We start from the raw sequence: 10,563 nt of genomic DNA on the forward strand, positions 1-10,563 counted from the left end.
CAACTGACCATGGGACAAAAAAAGTCTGGCCATTTACACAGAGCCTGCACTGAATTATGTTCCTGAATGTAAGTAGCCAAAGGGTTCACTCCCGACTATCATGGAGTTGAAAACGTAAGCACTTTGTAGGCACAATTTAGTCTTTTACAGAAAGACAAGAAACCTTAACAAAATGAATGGAGGGAGTCAACACAAAAGAATGCTGAGGAGATCTGGATACCAAGGGAAGTATGTCATTAAATTTAAATAAATGGAATTTCAGGTCTCAGTAGAGAATCAAAGTCTAAGCTAAAAGCCTCCAGAGAAGTCTGATTCAATGCAGAAGCTGCCAAAGAGCACTGTCTCTGGGTGATAAAGGAGAAAGCAAATGATTTTTCCCTTGAGAGTACCAACAAAAACTAAGCATATTGTCAGCACTCTACAGACAACAAATACAAAGCTTCCAAGTTAGAAGGGACTTACAAGAGATGATAGCTATTCCCTTTAGGCCTGAGCCAACACAGAAGGAGGTAAAACACTGTCTGAGAAGCATGATCTTGTTCTGTATCCTGCAGACAGAGTAAACTTTAACAAGTAAAGTCCTTCTATAAAAGCAGGATCCAGGTTTCTTTCAAAGGTATTCTGCATGCTATTGTGAAATCTTAATCCTCTCCATCCCTCATTTGAAAGGCAGACAAGAAGGAATACATACAGATACCGTTTACTTTATAGCTGTAAATGTAACATTTTAGTTGAGGTAAAATCTCAGATAAGTTCCACCTAGTCATACAAGTTCCACAAGCATGAATGAAAAGTGGCAACTGAAGTTGACGCAAACCGCTTTACTGATGTCCACTATTCTACAGAGAGGGAATTTGCAATATCATTAATAATCATGAAGACATAAAAATTACAAAATTTAGTCCAAAAAGGACAGTAATTTTTAAATATTTTTTGTCTCTCTCAAAAGTTTTTCAGTAATTTTTAAGAGGATGCAAGTTTGGGTGTATGCTGATGTTAAATAAAAATTTCATTTGGAAAAAATAATTATTTTCCGATACAAAATGAAGCATTTTTAGTGCACTCCAATTTTGGAACTAACACAAAAATTTGAAATAGATGTAACACAAGGCATTATTAATTATACTTTGTTTTAAATAATTTTAATTTGCATCAACCTGTATACTACTATGGAGTAACCCTCTTCCTCACTTAAGTTACAGAAATGTGTAATCGGTCATGGAAACTAGCTAGGCATTGTTCTTCTTGTAGCCACAAATCCTATCAAAGTTTCTTTTCTTATGAAAAAGGCTAATATATCTAAAACTCTTCAATACATAAGGGTTCAAAAAAACCCGTATGTGCTTAAAATAGCCTCACTTATCTTTGACTCCATTGAGGAATGAGCATTCTGTACAAGTTTATTTATGATCAACTTTCTTCTTCTGACATTCTACCTTTCATAATTTATACTTATGAAATATTAAAATAAGAACATAAACTCCACTTAGAAGCGATATAATGGATAACCACAACAGCAAGCTGATTCCCCATGACTTGACTCAACTGCGATGAGGACTGAAAAAAATTATGGAGCCTCCAAGAACCTTGTAAAAGGAGAAAAGCCAAAAGAAATTATGTTCTAAACCTGCTCAATAGTGTCTCTCTTGTGAAAGGCAAACTCCACAACCAAGGAGTCTCAGGGATTTCCAACAAACCAAGCAACCAATGAATCTGGTTAAACAGCCATCTTAAGCCTTTTACTGACACCTGCCAATATCTTGTTGCTAAAATAAAATACAAATACAATCAGAAGTCAGATGCGACCAATGCTGTAACTGAAATTTTTCTGAGCATCAGAGGGGGACATCATCATGTCCTACCTTAGAAGATCTCGATTCTACACTGCATGCCCAGAAATCTGGCCAACAGTGAAGTGTCTGTGCTCCTCCCTCACTTGTCTGAGGACAGTGCGGGCCGATTATCCTGACATGGAGATGCATGTCCACTGTCAGGTCTCAGAGGGGCCTGACAGCAAAAGTGTTAAAAAAAAGACTGCAATAGAGGTTTGAAGCCACATGCCAGATACTTTCTGCCCTTAAATAGGCCTTTTTCTTCCTGTTTTGCGTCAACTGTAACAAAAGAAGCAAGAGTAAAATGAGCAAGTTGCTTTATGGAACACAAGGGCAACATAATCCACCACAAAGGCAAAGGCATCATAGAAAATGCCACTGAAAGCACAGAAGATGAAATAGCTGCAAGTGATGGAAAAATATCTTTTTTCATTCATTAGTGAACTAGTGGGTTCCATGATCTTGTTTGATATGCCACTTTGCAATAACCAGTCTTCCAAATGGTTTCTCATTCCCTAATGGTATAAATAGGAAAGAGCAAATAATTCAGATTATTGAAAAAAATCAAGTATATGGCATATTTCAAACACTGTCTTAGTACTTTCACGTGAAACATACTGTATACTATAAGATTTTTTAAAATGAAACTGAGAGCAAGTAAGAGAAAAATCTTTTCAGTAACTTCAGCTAAGTTACCCAGGAAAGAGTCCTACATGCAAATAGATCTGCAGTACTCAGTAGCAAACAGACATCCAATCTTCAATTATAAGAACAAATAAAGGAGGATGTGCACCATGAATTAAAAACAGTTTATAATGCCAAAAGGCTAAGGATCTTAATTAAAGTTCCTAATTCTCCATTACTCAGCAAAATTAAGTAGGTATATACTACTAGCGATGGGCAGACGGTGGATACTTAGGAGCAACTAACTTCTGTACTACTTTACCAATGCATGGAGAGAAAAAAACAAACAAAAAACCAAAAAACACCTTATGCCAAACACTGAAATTAATTTCTTACACAGATCCCAAAGTTTGCTCTAAAAATTCATGTACTTACATCTGACGTTTAATGTATTCTTTGAGCAGTGTTTCATCCACAGAATACATCTGCACTCCCGTTCCATCATCATAGTAATACATCATACTAGTGTTAAGTTCTGGTTGAAATGCCTGATCAGTCCTTTCACCATACAATTCTTGGTAACCATATGAATACTCATAGTTCACTTAAAAAGAATGGATTGGGAGGTTAGGGGAAGGAAAAGATAAACAGAAAAATCTAATATGAAAAATAGCATTAAAAGATATAAACAGGAATAGATTATCTTTTTGGACAACAAGCATTTGGTACCAGATCTCAATAAAGGAAGTCAGAACTCTAGTACTTATAAAAGACGGCATCAAAATCATATGGACCAATATTTAGGATTTGATTTTTCAGACCAGGGAGGATTGTACAACTTAAACATGTGATCTTAACTATCAAAATAGATTTTTCATCTTTAACAAGCATCTAGCCTTTCATACTTCTAGGGTTTCCTCTGCCACGCCCTCTTCCTCTGCCTCGACCTCTTCCTCTGCCTCTAAAGAGTCCTCGAACACTTCCACCCTCACTTCTCACACTGGAAACTTCATCATGGTCATCTCTCTTTTCCCTATCACGGCGCCAGCCTGTAAAAGAGAAAGAAAAGTACTTAATTTAAACTCAAATTTAACCAAGTAGTTTTGTAGTTTTTCCATACATAGGAGTTTGTCATTGCACTGTGAAACATATGTGAGCCTTTCTAGAAGGGGAAAGTAAAGAAGAAAGCAATATAGAGATATAAGCTTTCTTCAGAAGTCAAAAAGTGGTCTCTGTCATTCTAGAGTTTCATAGATTTCATAGTTGATATGAAGATGTTTAGAAACAGGAGATGTTTCTAAACTGCCATGGGGTTCAGAGGCACACTTGGATTGTTTTGAAAAACTGCTGTGCAGCACTATAGTCTGGATATAGTGTTAGTGGTACACATGAAGAATCATTTGATCAAGAGGTTTCTAAAGTTAAGCAACCTAAGGAAAATGACCTTTCAGTAATATTTTCCTCTTTTTGGAGCACACTGCTCTTCAAAGTATAGCACTCATTTTCATAAATTAATGCTACCTACAAAAACTCGATCTCAGCCAGTGACCAGCACCCACTGCTATGGGTAAGCTAGCAAATCTGAAGAGTTAATTATTTTAGCCTCATTCTAAAAATTGACACATACCAACCATGCATGTCAGAGAAAGTGATTTGTACACACACTTCAAAACTTTTGTAGCATGTAAGAGGCCTCAGAGATGCATGTAACAGACTCAGTGAGTTACTAAACAAACAAGCCACTAAAAATTTGAAAACTACCCACATGCTGCAAAGTTGGACTGCCCACAGTTGCAGTATACTAAACAGTATCACAGTTGACAAATACACACAAACACAATTGCACGTTTGACACAAAGGGAAAAAATAGGTACAGTATCACCAAACTGAAGATGCTTCCTGTAACAGCCGATCTATTTTACTGGATGACACAGTCCCCCACTGTCCTGCATCAGGCAAGTGCCTGCACAAACCTGTGCCTCTGGGTCAGTGTGGGTCCCAGTATGGAGGCACAGGGCACTAGGAATTCTCCTCCCTGTACCCCCTTGCTGGGACCCATGTCAGCTGCATTCCCCCAGTTCCGCATCAGAACTGCCCTGACCTGTGCCTTTATGAGGCATGGGGTGCTAGGGATTCCTTGGGTTCACCAAACTAGAACCTGCATGGGCTTTCCTCACTTAGGGGGAGATTCTCCATAAGTGGGGAAAACCGAACAAGTGCTTCAGGGCTTGAACAGCCCAATCCTATCTGCTGTGTTCTGGATCAGGCATCTGCTCTGGATGGCTTCATAGTGTAGTCAGTTCAAGGCTGCCTGCATTCTCCCAGCAGAGCAAACAGATGCTGGCCACAATAAAGTGGCACTGTTTATTACTACTTGCTGTCACAGCCACCGATGTAGTGCAACAAAGGGTAGGGCCATCTATTCGTTCACAATTTGTGCCATCGCAAATTTTTTTATGAAGGCACAAATGCAACATTACGTAATGCCTGATTCTACCCAAACACACTGATAACCCTGGAAGAGGTGGATTTCTATGAATTTATCAAGAGGACTGTCTCTTACAACTGGTACTGTGGTGGATTGCCCAGATGCTATAGATCTGATGATGGATGACTAGGTCATATCATCTCACCAGACTGCCCTGGAAGGGAAACAATGGGACAACTCCCATTTCACACTACCTTAGCTCTGCCTTCCACCCCTTGGCAATTTGGGGAACAGATACTAGAACTGAACTAAACTGAATGATGCCGAAACAAAAATTCCCTATCATTACTCTTCAATATACTCACTGACACTATTAGGTCTAGCTGCACAGATCCAAAAATTAGTTGCAACAAGTTTTAAGAGCTTACCAACAGAGAAGCGCAGCTACAACTAAAGGAATCAGGGTTGTCTGTTTTCTGACCTTTGTGTTATACAAGATTTCTGAGTGGATGATTATCAAAATGGTACCTGATCCCAAAAAATAAGAATATATGAATTTTAAAATGTCTACTGAGTTTTAAAGGCCACCAGTACAGCTACTACAGTCTACTACAGAGGCTGACATTTCAAGACAACAACAGAACACACATTTTCACCCTATTTAACTTGTTCCAATGTTCTCAGTCTCCATCAGAACCTTTTATAAGCACTGGCATTCACACATCAGACACTGATGAGATGCACTACTATTCAGGCAAGTGCACCACAAGGTTGAAGCAGGATTAGCTGAAAATGTCATCCTAAGGATAATAATAACATGTGTTGATTTCTAGCCAATCTTTGAATATTTGTCTGAATTGGCAAAGGGATCAAAAGCCAGTTACACCTGACCGACACATGTACACCAAGCCCAAACTTCATTTCAAAACTTTATCCTAGTCAAAAAAACCCAAAAAAACCAGCATTTCCCCCTCACATTAATCTTCACTCCTTGTTCTCTTCCTGATGTTCAGTAGTCCTGTGATTACTCAAAGGCAGCATACAGAAGATTGCAAGAGGGTGTGATGTTTGAGATATCACTGATACCATTTCCTGTTTTTCAAAATTTTGGCCAGATTCTGAAAAGGCATGAGACGTAATACTAAATTACCTTTACTTTCCTTAATGCATTTTGCAGCAACTTAAAAAAATTTTGCTAATGGAGTAAAAAAGATGCTGTTCACATTAAAAAAAGACCTTTTGATTTGCTATTCAGAGTAAATCTTTTGATTACTAATTTCAAGTAACTTTTTGGCAGCTATTACTATCAAATTTTATTAACGTCAAAGTCATTTTTTTGCACAAAAGGCCAAGCTCATAACATATGCTCAGAAGACAGCATTAGAAAGAAAGAGGGTAGGGACGCACCGATGGAGATTTTGGGGGCCGATACTAATAGCTGATTTTTAAGGAAGTATATCGGCCAATACTGATTCAATTTCCGGTACAGCTGCATACAGTCTGCATGCCTCTTATGCCTTTTCAGAATTTGGCCAAAATTTTGAAAAACAGGAAACAGTCTGTTGTGGTGGAAGGGGAGGGAGGAGATAAGGGGTCTTGGGGTGCAGATCAAGGCCCCTGCAGAGTGAGGAAGGGAGTGGGGCTGGGGTGCGGGATGGAGCTGTGGGGGGGCCACGCGGCTCCTGCCACTGTGCACACCCTGGGAGGGCACGAAGGGGTGGGGGGGCATGTGAGAGAAGAGGGCACGTGCTCCCCCGAGTCTGCATGGGAGGGCAGGGCGGGCTGCAGCTGGGATGGCACCAAGCTCTTCCCAGAAGGGGCCGGGCCGGGGGGAGGGGCCGGGGGACTGCTGCAGCACTCGAAGGGGCCTACAGGGGGGCTGCAGGCACCCCAAATTTCACCACAGCTACGCTGTAGCCTCCCCCTCTCAGCACCACCACCTGCCCCAGCTCCACGCCCTCCCTCACTGCAGGAGGCATTTCTCTGCCCCCCACAACACCCCTTCCTTTCCACCACAGACTTACCAGCTGTAGCAGCTCTCCAAGCAACCGAGCTGTGCTTCTCACAGCCTGTATGCTGCACGGCAGCTGTATGCATGCACAGGCATTTATCAGCCAAATTATTGGCCACATCAGGTTGATTTCTGATACAATCAGTTTTCTTTATATCAGTGCTGACCTGATATATCAGACCAATGTATCGGTACACTCTAAAAGACGGGCCTTAATATGTCAGCATAAACAGGTATTAAACTCAAAAACAGCATTTTGCTTTCACTAAGATTCATTAACAACAGAAATTTTAAACTAGTTATGCGCTGAGTTACCACAAAAATGAGAGCCATTCCAAAATCTAACGAAAGATGGGACTAAAAACTACTTACTTCTTGTCTCAGTTCGTCTGTTAGTAGGTGTTGCTAATTTATTTGTTTCAGGCTGAGATTTTGAGCTATTTCGAGATCCTGGTCTTTCTGGGCTATCAGGTTTTACATCGTCCAAGTGAAGTGGTACCCATTTCTGCTTGTTACCTTAAAAAGTAAAAACATATGTTCTCAATCTTAACTATAGTGCAGCTAAGATGATTCAACTATTTACAATATCCTGTAAAAGTATTCTTTAAAGGAAAAATAACTGTTTAACAGTTTTCCTAAAAAGTTTAATCAGTAGGGATTAGCATTAGTCATACATGCTGTTTGATCATATATGTTACCTTATAATAACATACAGAAGGTAATTGTAACTTCTCAGTTACAGTTTTAGAAGTTATCTTAACTAACTCTTGAATCTAGTAAATGAAGTAGGTTGGAGGGCTTTACCATTTTTTACAGTTACTTCAGTGTTCCACAGTAATTTAATGTTTAGTACCAAACTGAAAGGTGGACACAAAAGATGAAAATATTTAACAAAACAAAGATTTCAGGTCAACGTGATGGAAATTAATTTCCCTGACAACTTAAGGAGTTCTGGTTTGATAAATGATAGCATAAATACAGAGGCACAATTTATTTCCATAAAATGAACCTGACGATAATTCATATTTAAGTTCTTTGGGTCCCTTCTGGAAAGAGTATGCTAAAATCCAGTACAAAAGTTTATTTGTAAAAAGCTAAGAGAGATAAATTAATATCCTCTTTTAGCGGCTATGGTTTTAATGCATCATTTATCATATTCAAAATAAGCTTTATTCAAAATACACTAAATTCTGTACTAATATGAAGTTGGGTTTTTGTTCTAGTTAGAGAATTACAAATAAGAATATAAAATGAGTTATCCATCAATTAACTTTTATATCTAGAATTAAAAAAAAAGAAAGAAACCATATTCAGCAGATCTTGCTACTCTAAACTGCTCTTTGAAAGATCAGTGGCTCAAGGAGCACTCTTTTCACAGAACTTCCTCTTTGACAATTCACAACATTTTACTAGGTAAGGAAGTCAAAGTAAATTATTTTGTGCTGTCAAGTTTTAAACTCTCATATAGTAGAAGACCTATTAAGAGTACTTCAGTTATTTCCCCATTCAAACACCCAAAAGAATGCGTACTTTTCAAGATTTCTAGCAGAGCAATACTGACATACCTTATGTAGGGCATAGACTAACCTTTTTTCCTTTGACTGTTACACTGAGCTTCATCTTCACTAACATTTTCTCCCAGACCATCTTGCTTTACTTCCAGGGTTTCTTTGATTTCGTTGCTGGCTCTCTTCTCATGTTTCTCTTCCTTTTCTTTTCTATTTGGTGGCTTTTTATTCTGATTTACTTTGCACTGAAAAAGAATTGCTAAATATTTTTCATGATTTTATGGATGTTGATAGAAAAAAGCTGCGTCTAAAACAATGTTTCCTTACTGATTAACTTAAGATTAGTTGTTCTTGAATTCTGAGCCATGGTGAGCTCTAAAACTAATGTTGCATAAATTTTTTACAGAGCGTTAAACTCTCACTTTTAAAGTGTTCTGAAGTTACAAACAGTTCTGCCTGGTTATAAAAATGACCTTTAGAATGCAAACCGTTGCAATAATTAACTATACTGATCATGTAACACTACAAAATGTACAATTACATTTTAGTAGAAAACAAGAGAAACTTTATTTTGTTTATTGTGATATAAGAAAATGTTACTTATCAATAACCAGTGTTCAAACTGATTGTCTTTATAAAGCCTTACTTACAGGGTGCTCATATGCTTAAGCACTGAATGGGATTACCTGAGAAAGTATAATCACTGGAGTTTTAATTATGTTATCCAATCAAGCACTACATTTTTGTACAGTTATAAAGAACCACAGGCCCCAACTATGTCAATTCCATTGCATATGATCAGAAATCAAAATACAGATCAGAAGTGTGTGGAAGTATCTGTCTATAAAATTTAAAAATTCAGATTATGAAATTTACCAGTAACTGCTTGGCTTAAGCACTGCCTGTACCCTACTAAGTACAAATTGGGAACCTGCACAGTTCAACTGTCAAAGCAAGCAAGACTGAAGACTTCTCTTGAATTGCCCATCATTCCCACCTGCGAAATAAAGCCTTGAAAATATCCAGTCAGAAAACATTTCTCATTTGGTCATGGAAACAGCTTTGGATCCACTGAAGTAGGTACTGCAACTGTATAACAGTTTGAAAAAAAGTCAATTCTTCAGACTGAGTGAAGAAAGAATTTATCTGAATTTGCTGACAAACCCTGATAAATTTAGACCTATATACAGTTATTTGTCTTATTCATAAAGGAACCAAAAGCTATTTTAATACACTATGCAAACTAGCCTTCTAGTTCAGGATCTTAGGAAAGTGACTGGGATGTAGGCAGCTTTATTCAGGAAGAAACCAATTCATCAATGTGTAATATACTTACTCTGATAGAGTACTTAAAAAAAATTTTCTGGCTGATAACAACCTCTAATACCTCAAACTGCCACTACAGCCAGAAACATGGTAAAGGTCCTTAATACTGTAGGGCACGTGAAAAAATTTTACTGATTTAAGTGTTTTCAGAAGCCCAGAAGAAGGGACAGATATAGTACTGCTTTAGACTAAGAGCTCTAAATCAATCATATGCATTTAAAAAGGGATTATTAAATAATGTAATGATTCTTAGCATGTATCTATCCAATTTCTTAGATGCAAACTAAACAATTTGCCTCTTTTCCTGGAATCACGATACGACAGAGTCAAATACTGTTGAGGAACTTCTTATATTCAGTTCAGGAGGAAAATTATTTCACATCTCTATCACAAGAGATGCCGCTGAAGAGATGAAAGAACTGACCAGATTCAACAATTTATGAACTCTGGGACTAGAAAATTTCCAGCTATTAAAAAACTGTTCCACACTTGGAGGGTCTGAATTTCACATCTGACTTCAAAGAAACTTAGATGAGCCACTTTTCTGATCCTCTTACCAATGGCTTACATGTCTATTTTTGACTACTACAAAAGATACTCTGGCAAAGGGAATACTGCTGCAAAACAGACAGTTATAAATTTGTCAGGTGTTGCTGGCACTGTGTAACGGTAGGCTACTAACTTGTTAACAAGTATGCCGTCTGACACAGTTAAATCCATCATCTGGACCTCTGTATCAAAGAGGATAGAAAGCTATCTTCGACAAATTAATGAGAGTGTCTTGGTGTTGGATGGGTATATAAAATACTTAAAAAAAAAAAAAAAAAAAAATCA

General features: G+C 38.0%; 1 protein-coding gene across 1 annotated transcript in view; it reads right to left on the bottom strand.

Annotated features, from left to right (window-relative positions):
- The window catches only part of LARP1B (La ribonucleoprotein domain family member 1B), a 51,216-nt gene that overhangs the window by 32,083 nt on the left and 8,570 nt on the right, over positions 1–10,563 (bottom strand). Inside the window, exons 6-7 of the mRNA XM_019533954.1 lie at positions 3,362–3,505; positions 2,892–3,060 (exon numbers count right to left, since the gene is read on the bottom strand). Of these exons, the coding sequence (XP_019389499.1) occupies positions 2,892–3,060; positions 3,362–3,505 (313 nt within the window). The remainder of the gene's footprint in view (positions 1–2,891; positions 3,061–3,361; positions 3,506–10,563) is intronic.

This window comes from Crocodylus porosus, unplaced genomic scaffold (assembly GCF_001723895.1).
Source record: "Crocodylus porosus isolate Cpor-Errol unplaced genomic scaffold, CroPor_comp1, whole genome shotgun sequence".
NCBI lineage: Eukaryota > Metazoa > Chordata > Crocodylia > Crocodylidae > Crocodylus > Crocodylus porosus.